Genomic DNA, 27,512 nt, shown 5'->3' with positions numbered 1-27,512 from the left:
GCTGGTTGCTGTATTATGCCCAGCAGTGAGCCAAAGACTTATGCAAACACTGTTAGCATGTTAGAAAAATCATTCATGTTCATTTGCTATGGTATATTAATTTGTGTGCAAGAACAATTTGGTAAATAACAGTTTTCGTGAGCCCTCTGCATATGTAATATCCTTTTTAAATTCATGCTACTCTGCAGTAAAAAGAGGTCAGCTAGTGTTACCATCGAATCCTTGATGCAGAGACATCGGTGCTGACTGCACAACTGACAAACGTCAATCAAAAATGGTTTTGTTACTCTTCAGTGATTTGGATGGTTTGGAATCTGAATCTGAATGAAGGTGAGCAGCCAAATCATATAACGGTCTGCAGCAGTGATTCCCAAGCAGGGGGCACTTAAGCAGGATCCGGGGGTCCTTGGAAATATTTCAATTTTACTTTGTTAAATCTATAAAACAGAAAAGACTAAAAAAGCTACTCATGATTTATTCAGTTCCTTAGGAAAAGTAAGGGGGGAAAGTGTGTAACAGGTGTAAGAGTCTCTTTTTCACTAATAGGGCTGTGGGGGAACAAAAGACAAAAAAGGTCAAGAAAAACCAGTCTACACTATGTAAAACTTTTAGAAAACAGTAGAATGTACTGTAAAAAATGCTTTTCATTTTTACAGCAAGAGACTTAGAATGCTACAGTAAAAAGCTGTAAACTGGTTCTAAGTTAACTGTAAGTTATAATTAACATACAGGGTGAAAAAGTTTACATGAGTTTAACACCATATTATATGTTATTTTACTGTAAAATAATAGGCTTATAGGGCCTACAATTTTTACAGATTTCACGTGACATTTCGAAGTGGAAAGACTGACAGCATTTTCTTGTAAAAAACTTCAAAAATCTTTGCTTTATTCACAGCTTCAAAGAATGATTTTTTTAGCAGTGTTAAATTTTTTTTTTTTTCATAGTAAAAACTATGAATAACTGTGTACTTAATACAGTGAAAAACATTAAAATGACACTCCCAGAAATACCTACAAGACACATCACATATTGTATGATTATATTTTACTTTTAATTATTTTATTTTTGCTATCAGTAATGTACATTCAGGTTTTTGTGTTGCATTATCTTTTATTTAATTCATGTTTATTGCATTATTTTAGTGTTGTGTGTGACCCTGATAATGTTTTGTCTTTTTATAATTCCCTGCTCTTCATCTATACACTATACATTCTGGCTATGTTTTAAAGCACACTACAACACTCATGTGAATTTTATCACCTGCATTATTATGGTGTTCTTTTAGTCAATTTCAGGGTAAATTGTCTAAGTAGTTTGGCACATTAACATTACATTACTTAATGAACTACACAGCTAAAAGTTGTAAAATATACAGGAACCAAAATGCCATCCCGTAAACACTGGAAACACAGTATTAGTATTTTTATCGTGAATTTCTGGCATCCAGACCTGTCAGTTTTCTACCCTGAATTTAACAGGAAATTGAACAAGATTAGAAAACAACACAGCATAGCTTACAGGAGAAGAGGAAAACAAATCACAACCAAATCTCTGCAATCTAGTGACAAATCAGAAAGGATTCCTGACAGAAAAATGAAACTGCTTTGACAATTTACTCCAAAAAAATAAATAAATAAATGGGAGTGCTGTACATACAGATCTACGTGGAACAGGTTTCACTGTCTCTGAGGACTGTCTAAAACAGGGGTCTCCAACCCTGCTCCTGGAGAGCTACTGTCCTGCAGATTTCAGCTCCAACCCCAATCAAACACACCTGATGCAGCTAATCAAGGTGTTACAGGCTACTTGATAATTACAGACAGGTGTGTTGGAGCAGGGTTGGAACTGAAGTCTGCAGGATGGTGGCTCTCCAGGAGCAGGGTTGGAGATCCCTGGTCTAAAACATCCTTCAAAAGACAATTATGTAATGTAAAGGGTATACGGGGCACTGTGCTATAGAAGGACGAATGATACGGCTGAAAAAGTTCCCATGATGCCATAAGTGTTTTTCTCACCCCCATGGGGGCTTCATTAAAAGATCAAACTATCAAAAACAACAAATTTCTCCCTCACTCAACCCTTCTTCTGCTATACATCTCTCACCGTGTCTCTCCCATGTGCGTGCGTTAAACAGCTTTGAAACCGAAAAGCTCCCTGTGGTTCCTTATCCTTTTCTGATATTATAACTGTAATAAAGCAGGAATCCGCAGTGTACATCTTTTGCATTGTAACGATTTTGATCTGTTGTTCCCACTGCTCTGAGAGCCCTTCGAGAGCAAGTGTGTGATTGCGAGCACACGCGTGTTAGGATGTGGGTGCACACGTTGCATGTAATTCCTTCACAATCTTCACAGTAACAGCTGGGGTTACGGTGACAACACCCCATTACTGCTCCGGTAGCCTTGGCAACACCGTGGTGACACCACGCCACTTGCCAGAGATAAGAGAGGTGTTAGTGCCACGGACACAGAGCATTTAAATTCATCGCCCTCGTCTCGCATCTGCCCTCTCTCAGGGCATTACTTTTATATAAATTAGATTCAATTCATTTTAGTGTTGAAAAATGTGATCATCTGTAAAGCGGCCTTTGAGAGTCAATGGGAACGTGGGGCGTTGATATAAAGATGATGATGCTGCCTGTGTTTGGAGATCCTCTAATATTTATCATCTGGCCCTCGATCTATACATCTTCATCTGCATCTCTCCCTCACTGGTGCGGAGGAGAGTTGAACAGTCAGGCTTTATTCTGTCAGGCTGTAATTAGTTTTCAGATTCGATGACACTTCTTTTGTTTATTCATCCTTTGCTGTGTCTTTTTCCTCACTGAAGCGTGGCTTGGAGGAGTAACATCCTTTATATCAGATGAGAAATAAAACAGTGTTACATATTCTCAGAACGCTCCCTCACTTCTCTCTGAATTCTCCCCGCTCCCTCTTGCTATTCTTCTCAAAGACTTTAACTTTCGTGTTTCCTTTCTTTTTTCTCCATCCCACTCTCCCTGTTGCCTTGTTCTGTAATTCCCTTCCTCTCTCCTTCCGTCCATATGTTTGTTGTGCTTTTCCTCTCTCATGGCCTCTCTTTGCTGATACTAATGTCTGTTTGCTGTTTTTGTAACTTCCTGTAAACAAAGCCAATCTCCAGAAGATATAGGGCACTCAAGGAAATAAAGTCAGCAATTTAAGTTGTCACTCTGAACTCTGGGGAGACGGTCAACTCGCTAATGCTATATTCTGCGCTGCAGACAGACAATCGCTAATGCATCTGACATCTGTTCTGTCTGACCCTGCATGCATAATACCAGTAATAACGACAATCTGAAATGCAAAGGGAATAAAATACACCTGATTTGTGACTAAAACAACTGCAAAAAATGATTTTTATTACTATACTACTACTACTACTACTACTACTAAACAGAAAAGACATGGCAGATAACAATAATAACAACATTAATAATAATAAAAATAATAATAAAAAAGCTCAGGAAACTTTATGTGGTTTTAAAAGAGTTAAAAAAAAAATACTTTTCTTCTCAATCCCTTTCTAGGAGAAACAATTGAGATATTAACTAAATCTCATTTGTGATTTGTCTTTCCTATCGGTTGTTTTTCTGCACCATTTAACACTAATTTAGTCACATCCTCTTCACATCCTCATGAACATAGAGAGTTTTAAGCTTTCTCTTGTTAAAACTGAGAGTTTAGAAACACCCATAACTGCTAATGCTAAAATCAAAGTCAAGCTTGTTTTTCCAAACACTTTGTTCAATACGTTCCCCACTCTTTTACTAAACAGAAAAGACAAGGCAGATGTGATGTCTTGTAACACCTACTGTGTAGAATCCATTTTCAAGAGCTGAACATCCTGTCTAAACCAGTCATAACATGACAGGTTTCCAGCAATAAGTAATATCTCTCTTCACTTAAAGTGACATGACACAAATCACAGCCAATCAGAAAATATTCCATGTTTAATATAAAATTATGTGGACAGTGATTTTGAATCAGTAAGATTTTACTGTGGGCAGCGCTACCCAAAATAGAAACTCACTTATCCCTTCCCTTGACATGGCTAGTCAGAAGAGGTAAAATACATAAATATAGTATAAAATCGCATGCAGTATAAATGTATATTTCTGTGGGTTCCTGCAGTTAAAATGTGTCGAACAGCAAAAACTAAAAGCACATAGGGTTCTGATAACTGCCTGCACTAAAAAGCATTTAACAGCTTTGGGTGGGTGTCAAGATGCCATGCATGAGGATACAAGCGATTAAGCAAGCCAGTGGTCAACCATTAAAAATCCTTAAATGGCTGCTGTCTTTGGCCTAAAATCTGCAACAAGTTTTGTAAATGGACCGGGGATCAGTCACTAATGAACTGTGTAATATTGTTGAGTCACTCATCCATAAAGGGAACTACACTTTACTTACAGTTATTCGGTCTGAACATTGGTCTTTTTTGACGTATTGCCTAGAGGAGTTGTTTAATTAGTTTAAGGAAGATGTATTATTTCTGGGGCACAGCTGGCTATTAAAAATCATCTGACAGAACCATATGACATTGTTCACATTTTTTCAAAGGTTCACCTTGGATTTAGCAAAGAACTCCTTTCTAAGAACAGGTTTGGAATGACATGAATACAGGATTACATACATTTTGACTGGCTACAGAGATGCTTGGAACTTAAGACGAGCCGCAAACTTACATTTGAACCAAATGGAGAAATTACAATGCAGTGTTATTTGTCTTTGTCTTTGTGTGGGGGTTCAAAATGTTTAAAAGGCTTTCTTTTATTTTTCATATCTCTCGCTCTCTGTATTTGTTTGGTAGAGGTCAAACCAACTGTGTGATTGTAGGAGTGAAGACTACAGGACTAAGTCTCTTCATGACTCACGCACTCTTAGATACAACAAATAAACTGGATACCGATTCATAATATTAGATTCATAATATTATACATATTTACCTATTTATTATTATACATTACATTCATGTGGCTAACTGTACAATTCAAACTACGGACATTCACATTCAGAAATTAATCTAAATACATATGCATACACCTTAAAGCATCACTACTAGTATTCTTCATACGTTGGGTTAAGGTTTTTTTAAGCATTAAAATCTATTGTGTAATGTGTTGGTGCTACAGACACAGATGAAACCACAAATCACGTTGCTTGCTGAGGAGAGGTGTGCAATTACATTTCTAAGTGATCAGATTTATGATTTTCGCCTAGAGCATGCTAAAACTGGTGTAAAAGTAACACAAACTTTCATTGAGGGAAAGAAACCGAGCCATTATCTAGGTACTAGAACATCAGAGACTTTGTGGCAGGCTTTTCAGATAAGCAAACACCAGAAGACCATAGCAACTGCACAGCAACACACTAAAAACAACTCAGAACACATTAGCAACCACACAGCGATGTCCTGGCAATCATCCCAAACACCCTAGCAGATATTAAGATCTGGAATATCTAAGCCAGACAATGTTCATTTTCACATTTCATTTTGAAGAGATAGTTCACCCAAAAATCATAATTCTGTCATCATTTACTCACCCTCATATCTTTCTTTTTTCTGTGGAACACAAAGAAAATATTTTGAAAAATATTAGTAACCAAACAGTTTTGACTTCCAAAAAAAAAAGAAAACGCACTAAATTTTCTTTAAAAGAAAGTGTCATACAGGTTTGCATATTAGAACTATCCCTTTAATTTTCTCCCAGACATTTTCACATTCAGCAAATGCATTATACCCTTAATGTCACTAGTGATTTTTTGAAAGACCCTGAGATAATGCAAATAACTCTCAATTAGTCTGCCTTTGTTCTGCCTAATGTTCATCAGTGCCATGTTAATCTTGAGGGTAGCTGGGATTAAATCCTTTGGGGAAGTTCAAATAAGATAAGATATGCACATTACCTTGTACATTTTAACCTAGAATCTTGATGTTGATTAAAAAACTCTGTGGACATGTTATGAATCAACTACTCTTAAGTTTATTGGCAAAGCTTCTTTAATAGCTGAGCTTTAAAGATAATACAGGGTTTACCTTCGACAGAGTAAACTCAGCAGGAATGCTGGGAAATTGGCAGATCTAACACTAATAAATGAAAAATTTTCTTGTTCTGAAATGGAACAGAGCTACTGTATCTCCCTCTCTTCCAACCCTGATTTTTTGTTAGTGTGCAAGTGTGTTTATACTGCACACTTCCCACGCGCAGTGAGCCTATGACTTGCATAAGAGAACCTCACCTCTTTAACTCTTTCCTTCTCTCTCACTCTCTCTCTCTCTCACACACACACACACACACACACAAACAGAGACACAAATATACACAAATGCACAAATCAAACTCGTACTAACCAGACTAACATTTCTTTAAAACCAATAAAATAAGAAATTTTTCAAAAGGTTGGAAGCTGGAGAGCTAAATATCATACAGCAATGTCAAAACCAAACCACCAGCACAGGATGATAAGCAAACCATAATAAGCAATAAGCTTTAAATTAATGGTTCAGTTCACTAATAGCACACGCTGTGAACACAAAGCACTTCAGGTCATTTCACAATTACAAATATTTTTGGCCTTTACAAGTTACTTTACAAAAGTATTGAACAAACAGCACAAGATGGACAATTTATCTACTTTTATAGAGATGATAGATGAGAAGTATATATAAAAAGTATCTAAAAAAAAAAAATGCCACATCACTATATAGAAGTTACGTCAAAGATTTGGGGTCAATAAAACATGTCTTCTATTCATCAAATAATCCAGAAGAAAATTTGAGAAATGCTTCTTGAGCAGTAAATCAGCATATGAGAATGATATCTGAAGGATTATGTGACACTGAAGAGTGCAGTATTATTATTGATGTTAAGGTTTTAATTATCAGGAATAAATTACATTTTTAAATATTACAATAGAAGACAGTTTGTTTGTAAATTGAAATAATATTTCACAATATTTTGATTCTTACTGCATTTTGATTAGTACATCACACTGCATAAGCACTTTCTAATATTGAATGTATTATTAGGGATGCACAATATTGGATTTTTGCCAATATCCGATGTGCTGATATTTTTCAACTCATTTTGGCCGATAGCCGATGCTGATACCTATATATTTCCTTTTGTTTGGAAACACCAAGTCTCAATTATTTTTGTTTTAAATAAACAATAATGAAGTTATTTTATAATGACAGTACATTGAAGCTTTGAAAATAACTATAAATAATCGATATACCAATTGCTGCATTTTTTTTCACCCAGAAAGATGCAGTAGAAACCGTTGATCATGGTAATATCCTTGCTGTCTATGGAGGGTCAGAGAGCTCTCAGATTCCATCAAAAATACCTTAATTTGTGTACCGAAGATGGGTTTGGAATGACATGAGGGTGAGTATTTAATGACAGAATTTTCAGTTTTGGGTGAACTATCCCTTTAAGATGTGTGTAAAATTCTATTCTGTTTTTGTGAAATTCAGATTTTCTTTTATTACCACCACATATTCCCACCACGTAACGGTTTTATCTCACTCTCAGACACAATACCCAATTCTCTGCCATTTTTCATAACCGGAGAGATGCTGACAGCCCTAACATCAGTGATTGACAGCAAAGAATAACCCACAACATTGTGCTAATGTCATACGCATGTCAATGACTTGCTCACTGCAGTTCATGCAGCAACAACTGAACTTTTTCGTAAAATGCTGCTGTGACTCCTGAAATTTAAAGGTAGTCACTTTCATTACACAGTAGATTTTTCTCTTTGTAACTGAATTGTGCATGAACATAACGATCTAAACAGGACTGACAACCATATTCTGCTGCTGTGTAAATATAGACATACTACACTCTCACTGTTCAATGACAAATAAGTCATCTGTATGTATGCTGTATACCTTCTGTAAATTCAATATATTTTCTTTGCCCTTTTTGAAGGACTCTAGTACATAATCCAGCTGGACTGAGAAAGTCGTCCGACTTTATAAATTCAAAAGAACATTTTACCTTTCGAACCCAGTTGGTAAAATGTCCACTTGTCAATAAAAAACAGATTTCTGCCTGAGGCATTGTGGGAAGACTCCATCTTTCTCTCTTTTCCTCTATTTCTTTCTCTTGTTCTCCTGAAGAAATTTAGAGGACACTCCAGTGGACAAAAAAAAAAAAAAAAAAAAAAAGAAAACTCCTGTAGCTGGAGAGTATCTTAACTAAATCAGTAAGTCATCATAAGTCACTTTAATTTTATTTTGCTTTATTAATTAAAAAAATATATATGATTATTTATTTTAATGCAGTGGTTCTCAATTCCAGTCCGGAAGACTAGTGTTAATTTCGTTAACGAAAACTATGGCGAAAAATGTTAGTTGACAAGCTTTTTTCCCCATGACTACAGACGATGAAGAGACAACAATGAGGTCAATAGATAATAACTATGACTATATCACCATGCATTTTTGTTGACTATAAAAGATGAGACTATAAAAGATCTCCTCTCTGGAGATGTGTTCGGTTTTTTCGCTTGCAAATTCCACCGTGTAAATAGCGAATTCTCTCAAGAGAATGGGAGATGAGACTCTGATTGGTTTATTGCAAGTTATGCCAAAAACACACCCATTACTCATTCAGGGAATAGGGACAACCCTTTTAGACCATTTTTCCCATTGTTAAACTAGCAAAAGTGGATTCGGCCATGCCATAAGTGTACCTGCGCCTTGTGCTTTAGACCAGTGTTTCTCAACCCATGGCCTATCACGAATTCAAATGCAGCCCACCATGTATTTATAAAAAAATTAATTTCAGTTTTACAATTCATTTTAGTATTTACATTAATTTAAATATATACTAAACAAATATAAGCTGTAATGTTTTTATGTAAAATAATTTAGTTTCTCATATATTATTTTCAGACAGGAGCAGACCTGTACACGCGTAATTAACGTTACGCATTTAACGAACACTTACAAGAGTGCACTTTGGCAGAATTCAATTCAAATAGTCATCAGCAGCCATTAGTTTGGTTAAATTTAGCATCAGAATGGACGAATTTGTTATTAAGGGAGAAAAACAAAATGTGGGAAATGCCAGCAAAGGAACACATACAAACAAGAATAGTCAAAGTATCAGGACTTTTAGCAGTGAAGGTAGGAGAGTGCGGGATTTTCGGCATCACCATTTGGTTTGCCGCGCCACTCACTCCGAGATGTAGGGCCCTATGAAATCAGTTTTATTTTTTCCTAAATTCTGTTTTATTTTTTTCCAAATTCCGTTTTTTCCATTTAAATTTTTCTGGATTCTTTTTTTTTTCAGTTTAATTTTTCTCAACTCCTTTTTAATAGTTAAATTAAAATGTATTAATCAAAAAGCATGTCTAATTAATTAAAATCATGAAACATACATTTTCACATCAGTTTATTAAAAGTTCAGCAAAAATTACATGTTTAGGGCCCTATGAAAGGTTTTATTTTTTTTCCTCGCCATTTTTTTTATTGTTACCAAATTCTGTGTTTTAGCATGTCTAATTATATAAATGCATAAAACAACAATTTATTAATTTCTTTCTTAAAGTAGCCTTATGATTTTTTTTCCCTCAGAAATTCTGTGTTGTGTATTTAAATTTTTCTGGTTATCAAATGAAGGCTTAAAACGTTTATTTTATTTATCTTTTAATTATTGAAAAAGCAATCTTTATTTTTTGGCAAACAAAGGGGATTAACTATTAAAATTAAAACATGGAAGAAATTGTGTGATTATTCCTTAAAAAAATAATGTTTGTTTCATTTTAATAGTAGTAGTAGGCTATGTACATTCTACTGAAAAATAGTAATAGGCAAAATGTCTTCAAATCAAACCAGACTTTTATTTTGACGGGTTGCCGTGAATACCTTTACAGTTCTGTGTATGTGATATGATGCTAGTTTTACGCGAATTAAATGGTCAAATGCTCATAAAGTGACTCTCAGAGCAGTTCTGGATTTGTTCTTGATGTGTTTACATCCTCATTTAGTGAGAGGGCAGACACTGAGATCACTGGGAGCGTCACGCATGCTTCAGTACGTGTAATAAATTAAACCGCTGGTCTGTGCCATTCATTAACAGAGACACATAGAGCATGCAGGATTCATATTTGAATCGACTTTTGCGGCTTAATATTCACAGATACTAGTCCATATCGCGATTTGATTTAAGTGTAATTACCTATTTGATTAATTCATTCAAAATTTGACAAATTCCATGACATTCCGCGTTAAACTGTGAATTCCGTTTTTATGACTGGGTTCTGCGATTCCGTCTGTGTTTTCCGCATCACGGAAATCATAGGGCCCTAAAGATGTTCAGGCAAAAGGAAACACCCATACTACGCAGCAATCGTCCTTAATTGCAGAAATGTGGCAAAACATCTCTGGAGAGAACCTCAGATTATTAAATTCGAAAGTGCTTTCCATATATGGATCCACATAGGCTACATTTGTGAACGCACATTTTCTGCAATAGTTAAAATAGTGAAAGTGAAGTGAAAAGTGAAAGGGGGCAGTGATTTAATGCACTTACCCTATAAGCATACGTAAATTATTATTCAATTAATTGGTGATTAAAAAAAATATTATATTGACTTCTAAAGCAATTTTTTTGTCATGTCTCTTTTTATAATCTGCATTTGGGGGCTTTTCTCAGGACATACTGATACACATAATAAACTTGATTAGTTAATTGCCATATCAGGTCATTAATTTAATTATAATCTTTAATCTGTTAACAACATATGATGCACTAAAATCATCTTTAACATTTACTACCTGTGGAGCAACAACTGTGCAATTAACATGTCTAAACATACTGCTGCCAAGGTATTTACATGCATAAATATATATTTATGTATGTGTCCTCTGATGCACTACACAAACTTGTTGACAGTAGCACAGCGCAGCACACTGTCAGTTAATTAATAGTGAAAGATTCCTGCTGGACATGAACTGAGCTAACACTTGATAAGATGACGAGGCAAAGGACGATGATGACACGTCATATAAACATAATGTGCATGAAAAGTTCTATTTCTGTAAATCTCTGGCAGACTAATAAACGCATACACACACAGACTGAGGAAGGAGATGAGGCACAAGGTCAGCCAAACTGCAGCATGCCCGGAGCAGACAGGGCTCAAGTGCCTTGCTCAAGGGCACAACGGAGGAAGGTTGTACGATGCAGGGTCTTTCAGATACACTCTTCAAAGTAAAGGTTGTTCAATGATTCTTAGATTAAGTGAAGAACCCCCTTACCAACAAGAATAATTTTTCAGTGTGTAGGGGGTTCTTGAGGCGAGATGGTTCTTTATTATTGTTTTTGTGCCAATGAAAACATTTATTGCTCAGAGGTTCCTCTTCCAGAGCTCAAGAGACTTCTCAGATGTTCTTCACTGTATCAGATATTTCTCCAAAGCCATTACTTAGGGAATACAATGGGACTAATATAAGTCAATTGTTGACATTCAGTAAATTAGAGCTAAATTTGGTAACTGCAGTTTTTGATGAGAAATGTTTGAATTTGGAGTTTCAGTCAGTCTATATGCTAAGATCTAGTGGTCGACGAATATAGATTTTTTTTGATGGCCAGTGCCTGTATCTTAGCAAGTAGGTTTATAGTTTATAGATTATCAATATATATGATAATCACACTATTTAAATTTAAAGACAGCAAAACACATGTATAACAATGTATATGAAATTACATTTATTTTACATAATATTTAATAATTTATATAATTTAAATAATTTGAACTTGATTTAAAAAATAGATCTGTAAAATAAAGACATTTATTTAGATGGCAATTTGTGAGGTTTGCACAAGTAAAGAAATTGTTTAAAATACAAATAAAAAGGAAGTAAACAATGTAACCAACAGTGCACTGAAGTTTGTGAGCACTGGGATTTTTTTTTTTTTTTTTTTTTTTTTTTTATTCCAGCACATGCAAAGCATGCATGACTGTGGCAACTTTAACATTTGAAAGGATACTATGCCAAAGCTATTGCTTTCCTTATTCAAACTGATTTTTTGTTTTTCATGAATGTATGAAGAGCATTGTATCTGGTGGGTACTGAAAAGTCCATTTTTAATTTTTAGCAAAATGCGATATCCGCTAAGTTATTGTAATGTTTTCTTCTTTTCTTTCCAAACTGCGACAAACGCCATGCTCCTTTCTTTGCAGAATGCGATATATCTGCTCAACTAATCACAGGGCACCATTCTACGCACTGTAAACAGTAACAACCAATGACAGCGCACCATGTCACACACTCTAGACAGTAATGGCAGTGCTCTGAATACACCGGGTTTTCCTCATCTACTTTGTACTTTGTAATCAACAAACAAGGGCTGCATGATAAAGCACATGTGATTGCCATGTGAAGCCTGTTCTGAGATAAATCTCCATCGTGTGCTTTCAGATGGAGCGGCATTTAATACATAGAGCCGTACATCACTCACAAGTTATGCAATATCACGTTCATAATCGCAGATGAGTCGCATTCAATTATGAAAGCGATATTGCGTAGCTTGTCAGTTTAAGTGTTTTGATTAATTCCAGTAATGTTTTTGTTAATACAGCATATAGTACTAGTCAACTAAATGAATGTAACATAGCAAAGATGAATGCACTTTTGATAGCTAGTTGAATGTAAGGGAAATACCATTTTGGAATTTCTGTGGTTTAATGTGATGTTGTTAATTTATGTTCATGATGAAGTTCTTTTATTGTTGTAGTTAATTTATAGCATTAACAAGATGACCTGTTGAATTCATTTTGGGAGGGATGACTGATTGAATGTATTTTTAGTTCAGTGCCTGTATATAAGATTAGTATTGACCAAGTTCAGGGGCTGTCATATGTGGATCAACTTCCTATGTTGTGTATTTTTAACCGTTTGATATGAAAAATAACTTTTATATTGATTCAATTTAAAAAAAAAAAAAAAACTGATTGTCACGTGTCATGGATTTATTGCATTTTGGGAAAAAAATAACATTTTATAATAAATCTTTGAAAATCTAAATCTGGATGTGAATTTTTAATGTTATTATAACCTAAAGATGGTATGTGGAAGTTTGAAACAGAAAATAATGGTTTTCATCTTGCCACTTTCATGGTAAAAAACAAACACTTTTACTCAAATTGATCAAAATGGATTTATTGCGTTTTGGAACCAAACTCTTCATATGGTTGACCTGAAGAATGAAAGCTATATCATACACTTGGAAAATTATGAGCTATATCACCACTTATCGACACTAGGGGTGTGACAATACACTAATAGAAATATTAACTAATCAAGGGCTGTAACTAATGATTAATCAGTAGATTAATCAAATAATCTACTGATTATTTTGACAACTGAGTAATCTGGTATTTTTTAGTAACACAAATAGACCTAAGTGAATATCTGGCTTTAGTATGACTATTTATATACAAACTAACGATGAGGCAATGATAATTGGCTCAAATAAAATATCAAAACCAAGTAATTACATGGTTTTATTGAACAACACTGTTAAAATACAAGATGTAATATGCCTATACATAATGAGCATAACCAACTTAAGTACATTATGTATTATAACAAATACCTGCAGAAGGCGCCAACTGCCTGGTGACGTTTCACTTTACAGCGTGATTAAACAATGTTTAAATCCATTAAATTTTCCTATTTGGCCACATGCAAACTCAGAAACTTTTATTTTGAATTCCTGGTGTACAATAAATAGCATATTTAGAAATAGTTTGATGTATTCTCCTGTGTTGGTTTATAAAGGTTTTTAAAGGTTTATAAATGATTTAAGTTACAAATCTAGAGATATAATGAACACTGTTTTCCCAGATGAACGTTAAGCAATTCAAATTCACAGCATATGCAGAGGAAGAGTTTACCCCATTTCGCACATACAGTCTCTAATGGTAAATTACCAGTAAGTTACCATTAAGAGATCATGTGTGAACAGGACCTTTTCAAAAATCCCGGTAAATTTGTTCTAGCAAATATATTGTTCTTATGGAGATGACATGATTACTCTGAGCTGATGCAAAGCTCCACTGCTTTTTAATTAGTTTTTCTATCTAAATATGCGCTAGATGGACATCTTTCACCATTGTGCCTCGCAGCTTTTTTAAAGTGTCGCACTTCTCCATTCATCAGGACTGCGGCTCTGCAATTGGATACTATTATGCGCGTCTCGTGTTTATAAGAGCAAAAAATTCTGATTGGCTAGTAATGTTAGTTTGGTTGAGAGTGAAAGCTGTGCTCCTCTCATACCATAGGCAAACTCATGGACTCAAAAGTGATAAAGTTTTTTTAAAATGTAGGCTTTTTTTCTCTGCAGCCAAGCACTGCACGCCAAAGATCCGGCACGGTGCCGGAGAACTTTAAGCCAGGTTTACTGTATAACCCAGAATATCACGGAATTTGCCAAATTTGGATGGATTCATCAAAAGTCAGTCAATACACTTAAATCAAAACAAAATATGGACTAGTGGATGTGAATATTACACAGCAAAAATATAATTTAAATATGAATCCTGCAGTCGGCACCAATGGCCTTGTGGTTAGTGTGCCAACATACAGTGCAGTTGCGCTTATGGCGACCCGAGTTTGGTTCCTGTCTCGAGGTCCTTTTGCCGATCCCTCCCCATCTCTCTCCACCCAGTGCTTTCTTGTCAGCTCTCTACTGTCCTGTCCCAATAAAGGCAAAAAACTCACATAAATATAAATTTTAAAAAAAAATGTATCCTGCATGTCACTGTGTGAATGAATGGTGCAAACGTGCGGTTTCGTTTGTTACACACATACAGAAGCGCGTGTGATGCTCAAGGTGTTTTCAGTGTCTGCCACCTCAATATATGAGTACATGAACACATGAACATAGTCTCTAGACTGCTTTGAGAAAAACTATCATCATATCATAAACAGAGAAACTTAAAGGTCTTCACAGCAACCCACCAAAATAAAAAAGTTGGTTTAACTTAAAGAAACCATGACAAAATATTACTTAAAGGCACAATATGTTAGTTTTCACTGCTAAAGGGCGCGTATTCAATGCAATCCGATGGGACTCGGGCAGAAATCATATTCATGGATGAGCTAATGATTTCTTAACGTAGTAGAATGAAGCAGGGTGAGGCCGCTGAATGAGTGCAACACATGGCTCGAAAGCAGCGGAGCTTTTATTATGCCACAGTCAACTGCTTCTGCTCCTTCTGGTAGTAAGTATGTGTGCTAAAGCAGTGCTGTTTTATCATACTAGATACATTGGAAAGTTCTGTTATAATGCTACTCTGTGCGGTCGTCACCTGTCTAATAAAACATAACATATTGAAGTGTCTCTGTTGTTTCCACGTTTTCTAAAAACAAAACCGGTGTCATGAGAAATCGAGTCCCCCCTCGAAATCAGGTTGGCTTAGGACCCCGAGTGATCCCACTGGCTCAACGAACTTTTAATGGGTATTATTTTTAGTGCCTGATTTCAATTCCTGCAAAATCACGCTTTGATTTATGTCTAGGGCTGCAACTAACGATTATTTTGCTAATCGATTAATCGGTCGATTCTTTTTACGATTAATCGATGAATCGGTTTATGTACTTATATTTTAGTTTTGCCCATTTTTTCCCCAAGTAAATTATTAACAAAGGGTCTTTATCATTAAACATAGACTTTTTAGAGATTTTTAACCATTTTGCATTGTCATATCCTCATCAAAAACATACCTGGAGTTGTGTTTTATTATGTGTTGGTTATCCTTTGTCAAACTCTTCTGCAATCAAAACACTGACCCATACATACTCTAGTAAATTTCACAAGGAGGTTTCAAGTAATGTTTTCACCATGGCAGTCCTTAGGGCTCCTAAAGTAGTTTAACATCCCGAACAAAGCTTATTAAGGAATCTTTCAGAACATATTTTCACGAAGAATAAGAATAAGAAAAAAACAGAATAAAATTGCAGTAAATTGCATTTTATTATTTTTTTTTTCCTGTAAACACACAGCTTATACCTGGGAAACAGCTTTATAGCTTATGGTGTGAAATTGTAAACAATTCTTCGAATAAAGTGCCAATGGCATGAAACCTGAATGGAATTCACATTTTAAAGTAAAATTTAAAGTAAAATCCATCAGATGTTTGTCCAGAAAAAAAATTGGACACACACAAAAAACCTGCTGTGTGAAAAAGTGCAGTGAATACTTAGAAAAAAAGTGCATTTCAAATACATTTAAACATTAACCTCTCTCATTCAGTCATAATTAGGGCTGCAAGAATGAATTATGAACTGGTAAACGACAAAGCTTTAAATGTGAATTGTTAAAAAAGCAATGTTATCAGCTTTTACGACTAAACATTTGCAAACAACAATGTACTGCAGAATCTGCACAAATAAAAGTCTTTGCACACTGTGATTTTCATCGGATTTAAATATGTAACTGTTAGTGGTCCTTTTAACAGTGCAAAATTCAAAAATGTAATAAAGCGATAAAATGTTAAACAAAACAGCTTATGCGTTAACTGACAGGAATTCGACTACCTGTGGGAAATGAGGCAGAACACTATTCACTCATTATTTGAGAAAAAACTTTGCAATACAGTGCAAAAAGGTCAACATGTCCAAATGTTCAGGGCTTAGGCTTGCTCTCTTTTTAGAGGATATGTTTCCTGCCGCAGAAAACAGCCGCAGTTTACAGGTTACTCTTCTTTTTTGAAGGCTCAAAGTAAAGTGCTCGCACACTTTGGATGACTTCGTTCGATTAGTTTTATCTTCCGCTTTTTTCTTTTTCTTTCTCGAGCTTACTCCACTGCCGCCTGCCTCATCCATCACGCTGAATGCTGCAGAGACGTTGTGCGGGAAGCACGTGACATAAAACGAGGCCAGCTATTGGCTATTCGCTACTTCTCCTGCTGTACTGGCTGAGTAAAACCTCCGGTGGCTCATTACTGCCACACTTTGGTCACCGCAGATTTAAAATATGCAAGAAATGAGCCGCTTACGGCAAAATAAAAATTATTTAGCAACGAATCGATTACTAAATTAGTTGACAACTATTTTAATAATCGATTTTAATCGATTAAATCGATTAGTTGTTTCAGCTCTATTTATGTCATTTGAACTTTGTTATAATGACCATTAATGTCTTTTAAATTACGTTTCATACGCTAGTATACAACTGAAGCTATAGGTTGTGAAATCAAACATTTCTCGTTTTTATTTTTACAGATTACATTCTGTATGTTGCTTTTATAAAATTATTTTAGCTTGAAAAAAACAAGCTACCGCAGCTCCGATCAGCCATACAACAAGCTATCGGACAACTTTTGATCAGGCATTTAAAATAGCTACTGTCTTGGTCCTAAGCGGACCAAATTTCGTGGAGGGACTCGATTTCTCATGACACCGGAAATCGAGGGGTTAATGACATCATTGCCAGGCGACACAATGACACTATGGACACGGCCCGTGTCGCTAGTTAAAATTGCTTATTTTTCGATTTAAACATTCTTCGAAACATTTGGGATAATGTAAGTACACAAGTCAGCAAAATATATAACACTGTTCTAGTGGTTTTTGGATATTTTAATGAAAAAAAAATCTTACATATTGTACATATTAAAGTAATGACAGTACTATTACTACTAATAAAATTATTATTAAAACATTTTTATAATAGGAAATATTTACCATAAAAAATATTTACCAGAATTTATTTAGCAGATATAAAATTAATAATAATTTGTTTAATAAAATCAATTAATTAGAGATGTTTTTGATTATTAATATATAATGACACCATTAATATGAAGCTTTTGATTATTATGGTTTAAACAGTTTTTGTTGAATATAGAAATTTATTTGAGAAAAAATAATTTGGTTTTCATAGGGCCTTAAAAATTAATCTTTTGCTAAACATTTGATGAAACATGATTTCAATCAATTAGAAATGCTTTTTGACTAATAACATTTTATTTAACCATTAAAAGTCTAGAAAAATTTAAATGGAAAAAAATGGAATTTGGAAATAAATAAAACGGAATTTATTAAAAAAAATCAAATGGATTTCATAGGGCTCTATATATTTCCTGTCAGCATTCAATTCACACAGACCGACCACTAAACAGAGTACACATTTTATTATGCAGTCTGCAAATGCACAAAGCATCTCACAGCTAAATTTGACAAAGTTTGCAAGCTTTGAGAGATGAAATGTTTATTAGATATTCAACGACTTCTTTAAATTAAATGCATATTTGCTAAATGCTGTCAATAGACAGTGGCGGCTCGTGGGTTTTAAAATAGAGGAGGGACACTAATTGTATTGGTCTGGGATCCCTGCCGACTATTATTATTTGCTTAATGGATTTAAAATGGCTTTTTGGTTGCTTTTAGTCAGAAAATTTAAAGAAAACGACACACATACAACAATATAATATCATTTCACTTACCTGGCCTATCACTTGAAGCAAATATCTATCCCTTCTTAAAAGTCTGTGTTAAAAGGGAACTGTCTGTTAAGCTGACTGCTGTATTCTATATCCAGCTTAGACGTGTTTTCCCTTTTTTTAATGTGTATATATACTGTTTGAATGACAGCTTGGTAAATCTGTTGGCGATCACATATTCAATATCGCTGCTCATCATAAGTAATTAGTGCCTTATCAGCGCAGCGCGAGACGTTCAAACTAATATCACGTAATTTACGTCTCTATGATGATTTGTTGATATCAGAAGGGAGGTTTGCCTCCTCTACAAGGTTTCTTTTCTCAACACTCATCAGCGCTGAAAGTGAACACTCGATGCTGATTGGCTGATTTTTTTTTACCAACGGAGGCACGAGAGCTCAACTCTCCCCCGGCCTCCCCCTCCCCTTCTCTATCACCTAGCGGTTGTAATTATTTCACCAGATTCGGCATATTTGCAATAGAAATGCAGCAATGTCCAACTTTGTTAACATTTTATGGTATTCCAACTGTGAAATTACAAACAAAAAAAATACACATTCTGAGATATGAACTGAAATTAATTGTGAATTTTATTAACATTAAATAGTCCTCCTCCCATTTTCAGCTCAAGATTTTGCCTCCCCCGACGAGCCGCCACTGTCAATAGATAAAGTATTACAGCATTTGCCTTTCTATTAATAATAATAGAAAAGCAAATGCTATAATACTTTTTTACATTGAATAGCCGCCACTGTCAATAGATAAAGTATTACAGCATTTGCCGTTCACTGTCAAACAGGGACTGTAAACTAATGAAGAGAAAGAATGCCACTCAAGCACTGGCATTCTCAGCGCTGTCAGAATAAAAGTCCTACACACTGTGAAAAAAAATGTTTAAATGTTTAAAGTTTCCACAAAAATATTAAGCAAGGCAAATCAGCATATTAGAATAATTTCTGAAGGTTCATGTGACACTGAAGACTGGAATAATGATAATTAAAATTCAGCTTTGCGTCACAGGAATAAATTACATTTTAGAATACACTGAAATCACTTATTTAAAATTTTAATAATACTTCACAATATTACAGCTTTTACTATATTTGATCAAACAAATGTAGCCTTGGTGAGCATAAGAGCAACAGTAAATGGATTTTGACTGGAACTTTTAGGGATGTAACAATTAACCGTGAGCCGGTTGAAAATCGATTTAAAATATGAGATGATTCAAATCAGTTGAGATGCTAAACAAATCGCGATTCATTTATGGATAGGAGTTTATATGAATGCATGTCTGAGGGGAGCTTACTGTCTTTAGAAAAGTTTAGATGGTATTTTTTCTTTTCATCTTGCCTCTGTATAATGCATATTAAAGTTCATAAGTGCAGCGATGCTTCGTTTACAACAGAAACCAAGGAAACACTTTAAGCGCCACCTGCTGGCAGAGACTGTATCTGCTTGTCCGCTGTTATATGCACATATGTATAGTTTCACAAAACTGAAGTCAAATTATTCTGTTTTTGCTTCAAAATGTCAAAATTATATAATCTAATATAGATTAAAAACTGCTCATGTTGCATGTATGTTTGTTTGGGTTATGATTAAAATGCTGTGGTTGCCTCTAATTTTAAATGGAAAGAGCACAGACAAAGCCTTATTTTGTTTATATGAAGAGATTTATTTTGTCTTATTTATTCGATTTGGGGCTTCTTTTAAAATTTCAATTTAGTTTTGTTATTTACATTTAAATTCTATTTAAATTTTGTCATTTAGCAGTTGCTTTTATCCAAAGTGACTTACAAATGAGGACAAAAGAAGCAATCAAAACCAACAAAAGAGCAATAATATGCAAGTGCTACTGTACATTAGAATATTATTATAGTTATATTTCAGTTTCACAAAGAAATGTACAGCATTTTGTCCAAACAATAATAAAAGGACACATTTAATTCATAATTTGTCTTAAATATAATTTTGTTTAAAACAAACAAACAAACATAAAAATTGTGAATCGAATCGTGAAATCAAAATCGTGAATCGAATCGTGAGTTGAGTGAATCATTACATCCCTAGCAACCTTTCATTTTAATAGTGTAGGATCTCACCATTTCCTTTGTTTCTCAACCTCATTAAAAAAAAAAAAAGATCTGGAGAATATACATGTACTGTAATACAGTTTGGTAACAGAAAAGTGAGAAATGCTATCCTGCCTGAACAGACAGAGTATGGAAGTGAATCATAAGGGGTGATCAGTCCCACACACAGCTACCATGCGACGCTTTGAACAGCTACACATTTCTGCATCTAATCCTACGCCAGGCAGTCTTTGATAATGCGATGACTGCTAGACCATTATGACCAAACATGGACATTCTCTATGAAAAAGCACCTGAAATAAACGCACAGCCTCTAGATTAGTATTTATGTAATTTTCAATGTGAAATATCAAACATTAAAAAGCATATTTAACTGTGCCCTGGTGCATGCTGACATTGATCTATCTATCTATCTATCTATCTATCTATCTATCTATCTATCTATCTATCTATCTATCATTTTTGAAAGAAGTCTCTTATTCTCAACCAAGGCTTCATTTATTTGTCTAAAAATACAGTAAAAAGTCAAATTGTGAAATTAATATAATAATTTTCTCTTTTAATATATTTTAAAATGTAATTTATTCTGGATCATCATTCCTCCAGTTTTTTGTTGATTAATTTAATGCATCCTTGATGAAAAGTATTAATTTTTTCCAAAAAAAAAAAAAAAACTCATTGATCCCAAACCTCTGAAAGGTAGTTTATATAGCAGCGACTTATTGTTTTGAAAGGCAACTCAAGCGGCCTGATGCATATAAAAAAAAAAGATCAGATTCAACATATTAACATAATCTCTTGAACTCACATTGTCTGTCTTTATAATTCAGTCTCACCCTCACACACAAAGAAAAAGCCTCTGGCCCAAGACAAATCCGAAAAACAGTAGGAATTATGAGGTTAACGTTTCACTCTAAATCAATTAGCCTGTGTGTCTACTTCACTATACAATATTCATAAAGTTAGTGTCACACAAAACGCAGAAGGCTGCGGAACAGGGAATCTAAACTTAGCCCTTAAAAGCTGCTTTCAAAGGTTTTTTTGAGTTGTTCTGCCCGTTCTTCTCCCAAATAGACTGTCATTTCCAGTGAAGGCAGCGCTAAGAGGGAAAATGACCTCATTCGGTCTTGAATGCAGCCACCAATCTCCATGTTAGTCAATTGTCCTTTACAACCCGCGGAAAAGAAGTGACGAAAGGAATAGGATGAAAGAAAATAAGTGAGGACGAGAGAGACATGTTGGTGGTCTGCCAGGGAGAGGGATCCTTTATGTAGACTTTCTCTTCGGATAAACCCTGAAGGAAGAATGATAGAGAAAGAAAATAAAAGAACGGGAAAGAGAGAGAAATGGGGAGAAGGAAGGTTCACATATAGAAGGATTGCTGAGATTAAAAGAAGAGGGGACAGACTGAAACTTGACAAAGGTCTGAAAGCTTTATCTTCTAAAAAAAGACCTGTAAAGCTCCATCTGATCCTACATTTCAAAGCACCACAAACAGTATGGGAGCTTCCCTATAACCTGACTTGAAGTGACACTGACTTGGCTAGAGATTTGTTATCCAGTCTCCTAATGGCAGTAACTGAATGTAAATTAATTTCTAATTTCATATCTTTGTAAACCAAATCCATCTATAACAGCATTTAAGAATTGCAGTGAGTCACTGTGACACAGCCCAAAATAAGTAGGTGGCCATCAAGGCGCTACTGTTAGGAGAGAGAAGGATTTATCATACAGTATTGAGCGATGGCAGATCGTTTGTCCACTGTGTACCATTCCGGAGTCTTGTAAAGCATCTTAAATTACATTTCAGCTTAGGTCCGCCATTGTAACTTTATTTCGGGGTCTGCTTGAAGCGCAGCGATAGATCACACAAAATAACGAAGGACAAGTTTATTTTGGCTTATACAGGACTTTCACTTAAGCTGTAGTGATCCTTCCTTGGGGGCATTTGGGAATGTAGGAACACAGGTAAAGTGTAAACAAGAGCTGGCACAGTATTTCAAAATGACAGAATGCTGTTCTAAGCTAAATAAAAACTGACATCTTAAATGACAAAAACATTTTAGTGCTATAAATATTTTAGTAATGGATACACTACCATTCAAAAGTTTGGGGTAATATTTTTTTAATTGATACTTTTTTCAAGAACAATGTGTTAAACTGATCAAACTAAAAGAAAATGCATAACAATCATTTTGAATATTGCCTTTCATGCAGTGTGTAATGTAGCAAAATAGAGTAGTATTTCGAATCCCACTTCCGTGACAGCTACACGGGGTAACACATTTGCATGATGCCCATCTATGTCCTACGTTAGCCAGTCATGCACAAATATACCCACCCTCAAACACGTCATTTTACTGATGACTGCTTCTCTAATCTCAGGGAGCTGATCGCGGTATTCACAAACCGCTTGCTCTTGAAAGACAGTACCCAGTTTATTTGTACTAGCTGGCTCCACTGAACCTGCAAGTATAACAAATAACAGATGTTTTTATTTTCTATCGAGTGTTCAAAATATGGAACTCTGGCAATGGGCGGATAGTTTCCGACAAGTGCTGCAAGCTGTAGACCAATCACCAACAAACTGGGCCATCTGACCAATCAGAGGAGAGAAGGCTCATAGAAAGGAGGGGTTTAGAAAGACTGAATCTTAGAACTGCTTCGAACAAATCGTTTGAGAATTGTTGGAAAATGAAGTGATATTAAATGCATATTTTGAGAAAACGAAAGCAGTGTTTGACCTTGCATGCATGTACAACTATTGTAAGAGACTCCCAAAGCAATATTAGGAACCTTAAAAATGGCATAATAGGGGCACTTTAAAAAAATCTTACTGGACCCAAACCTTTAAATGTAGTATACATCATGATTTGAAAAAAGTATAAACTGAAAAATTACCTAAGAGGACCTGCACTTTTTTAATTGTGGAGATTTTTTTTTTTATTTTTTTTTTTATTTTTTTTCTCTCTTTTTTCTTTATTATTACATATTTTATTTCAATTTTTTTTATGCTACCACATAAAACTAAGTAGCATTAATCGAACCAGTAAAGGGAGTTTTATTGTGGCTGACATCATCAAAATAATGTCACAGTGACATCAGCAAAGTGTCTTATAAGCTTGTTAGAGACGAGTTGGCTTTTAACCTTCGAGTGGGTTTTCTGTGCGTTACAGTGTTTTTTTTACAGGCACTTATTTGGCACTGCTGATGACATCATATGATCTAATGTGCCAGTGCAGCCTCAGTCTATTGTTAAATGAATAACAAGAAAATTTGAGAGTGTGTGGGAGATGGATAAGCGAAAAAGAAAAGGACTGTGTGTGTCTGTACACGTCCGCCTGTAAGTGTATGTTACATATTTAATTTATGTCAGCCCCTCTATTTAGTTCTTTTCTCCCATAATGCACCTCTCTAATACAGATGGGATAAAAGTGGCTTCAATGGGGTAGAAAACAGCTTTAGTGTTTAACTCTTCAGGCCTGGCTCTCTTTCCTTCTTTTCTTCTAGTTTTCTTTCTCTCTCTGTCCCCACATATAGACCCTAAACACATATGCCCAGACATCATTCCAGAAACTGAACATGCAAACCACATAAAGCAGCTCATCGAATATTCAGTCCTGCCCCCTCAGTGTACGTTAGTGCTCCCTGCCCTTTCTTTCCCATGTCAGAAGTAGAAACATGGATAAAAAGATGCGCCCCGGCGCCTTCATTTTTAATAACATAAGGAGGAAAATCTGGGTTTACAGTGAAGCGAAGCATCCTCCAAGACCCTCAGATACATGCTCTCAAAACACTCATGCTCTCCCCAGAGTACACCGCAAAAAGACATGCAGTTGAACTTGATCAAAGCAGGCCAAGAGACACAGTGGTACAAGAGAGAAAGGATGTATAATGCTATAGAGATAAAGGTCATTCTGAAACATTCTAAAGCAGTAGTTCACACAAAACTTAAAATTATGGCATTATTAAGTCACTCCAAACTTAAAATTTGTAGTTTTTCCATGGATCACAAAAGGACACATTTTGAAAAATCTTTACATGGTTATGTCTAACTCCTACTTGTTTGAATCTCTTCTTTTTAGATTCATGGGGAAAAAAGATGACTAATATAAAAGGTGCTGCACTTAGAGATCAACAGATAATCAATACTTGAGACGGGTCTACCTACAAATGTACATAAATAATATGCAGCCACAGTTTTTAACAAAATCCACTCGTACAATACTTCAATACTGACAGTATAGTAAAATCATACTCTTTACTTAATTTTCATACAATTTGTGATTTAAAAAGAACAACTTTGCAAGATAAACGTGTAGAAAACCAGTCCTGTTCTAATAGCATCATGTATGCAAAAGTTACATTTAGGATGCCAAATGTTCTATAGTGCTAAATCAACTAAATATGTCTAAACACTAAATTCATTAACACAGTTAACTCATTTATCTAATCTGACACTGAAGCGGTTTTATTCTGTTCATTCTAATCAGAAAGACTGAGACCAGAAACATCAAAAGCCGACCTTGATGTAACGGTCAGAGGTTATTTATATAAATAATTAATAAAGCACTGAGAAAAGACTTACTTCATTTGTGTGCAAATACATTTGGCTTGATATTTTGCTATTTTATGTAAGGAAAACTTCATACATGCCAATGTACACTTCTCTTTTAAAAGTCTGAGGTCAGATTTTTTTAATAAATGTATACTTTTTTCAGCAAAGACACATTAAACACATCAAAAGTGACAGTAAAAACACTTATAATTTTACAAAAGATTTCTAATTCAAGTAAATGCTGAAATGCTGTTCTTTTAAACTTTCTATTCATAAAGGAATACTGAAAAAAAATCTACAAAAATACTGGAAAAAAAATACTACACATTCTAAACTGTGATAAATGTTTTGTGAGCACCAAATCTGACAATGAAGACTGAAAAATTCAGCTTTGCCATCACAAGAATAAATTATGTATAATAAATTATATTTATTAAAACATTTTCCATGTATGTAATAAAACAGTTACTTTAATTGTAATAGTATTCTCAAAATATTACTGTTTTTACTGTATTTTAATCAAATAAATGCTGCCTTGGTGAGTGGAAGACACTTTTCCTACAGACACATTAAAAAAATCTTACTGACTTCTTACTGAATGTGAAAGGATCTGACAGTAATTGTTATATTTTCTGCCTCTCTATTTCTGTTTATTTCAGACTTGGAAATGCATTGTGCTTGACATGTTATTGCACAGCCAATACAGCCAAGGCTGTATCAGCCTCGGTATCAAAAGGAACTCTGGGAGATGATTTAAAGAAGGAATGAGAAGTGTTATGGGAGACAGCAAGCAGGGGGCCTCTTAATGTTTGAGTTTCATTCACATCAGCCCCAGCATTTGACTCCCTAAGCAGCGCTTCCCTCCTGAAGAGTCTCTTCAATTATTACCCTCCAAGCTCTACAGCAGCACTGGGGCCTAATGTGTCAAATACGAAGTTGGAGGATGTCGCTCGAAGGAAATTAGATAATGAAAAATCGGAACCTTATGAATTCTAAGCAACTTTCAATATATACACTTGCCATCACAAATAACTTGTCAAACATACAATGAGAGAATAAGCAGATAGTAAAACAAAAAAACTAAAGCAAGACTTAAAAAGAATCTACTAATTACATAAAAACTAAACGCACAGTACTGTCTGGTTTAAGCGAGAAACGTTTCTAACCATGAGCTTTGACAAAGCAACACAATCCACTTACTTTGTGGTTGTATTTCATCCCTGTTAAAAGGGATTGTGCGTTCATCTAAAATTATCAGATCACTCCTTGGAAGGGTAGTTTGAAGTGAACTCAGCCAGATGATGCAATGGGATGACATGGTCGTCTACAAGAAGTTTCTACAGTTTATGTGGATGAAGACTGTTTAGTAATTGCCTTATAGTCAAAAGCATCCATTTGTTAATGAATTAAAAAAATTTAAAAATCATTGATGTTTAACATAAAATAAAGACAGCATCAATGAATCCATTTGCAATCATAAACTTTCTCGGCTTCAATGCTCAACTCTTTGAGGCAGCTCTGTCACTACCCCGGCCGCAGGTTTCTGTCACACCCACACAACTGCAACCCATTTTGCTATAAACACAGCTCATTGCCAACTTTGCAGAAACAAATAGACTGACAGAGGGACAGTGACAGGAAGACTGGCAATCCGTCAGGCTATATCTGATGCAGATGGCATGACTGATAAAGAAAATCTGTCAGGTATCTGAATTGTGTCTCTTTTAATGCCACGCAGCTAGAGAATCCAAAACATGGCATTGAATATTTGAAATCAAGCTTTCTGTTTAGGCCTTGGTGGTAAACATCTGATTGATGCCAGATATGATAAAATATTCTGCGGTGGGTTGCTGTAAATGCAAAGTCGAGGACAAATAAAGCGCAAAGAGCCAGCAAGGTGGTAATGCATGCTTACCTTTTCGGCCATTGTCATGGCAGAGCCGCCATGGATTCCCAGTATGGGCATGGAAGTCTGAGAGGAAACAAAGTCCAGCATCTGTGCCACAGCTTCCTGGTCCGTGCCGTCTCCATAGACCAGCCCGTGCAGTCTCTGTCGGGACATGAGCTCACACAGGTGTGTAAGCATGCTTCCTGGGTCCGTCTGGTTCACCTGGACGCTGAGAACATTCACATCCAGAGGCGCACCTATCCCACGAGCCGGACGCAGGGCTGATTCGGATACGGTGGGGGTTTGGCCCAGTATCACAGCTACACTCAGGGATGGAGGCTTCTCTGCGGCCTGCGACCAACCCAGCAAAGCCCATAAGACCATCAAGCAGACTACAGCTCCCATCATTCCTGGCTTCAGCCCCTGTTAAGATGAGAAGTTTTAAAAAGATGCAAAACTCACTCAGTCTTACCAA

The 27,512-nt window shown here is 35.3% G+C and overlaps 1 protein-coding gene across 1 annotated transcript in view; it reads right to left on the bottom strand.

Annotated features, from left to right (window-relative positions):
* grin2ab (glutamate receptor, ionotropic, N-methyl D-aspartate 2A, b) overlaps nt 1-27,512 on the bottom strand; it is an 80,394-nt gene that overhangs the window by 47,642 nt on the left and 5,240 nt on the right. Inside the window, 1 exon segment of the mRNA XM_042716938.1 lies at nt 27,065-27,460. Within this exon segment, the coding sequence (XP_042572872.1) occupies nt 27,065-27,460 (396 nt within the window).

This window comes from Cyprinus carpio, chromosome B1 (assembly GCF_018340385.1).
Source record: "Cyprinus carpio isolate SPL01 chromosome B1, ASM1834038v1, whole genome shotgun sequence".
Lineage (NCBI taxonomy): Eukaryota > Metazoa > Chordata > Actinopteri > Cypriniformes > Cyprinidae > Cyprinus > Cyprinus carpio.
This window is presented reverse-complemented; position numbering and strand designations above follow the sequence as displayed.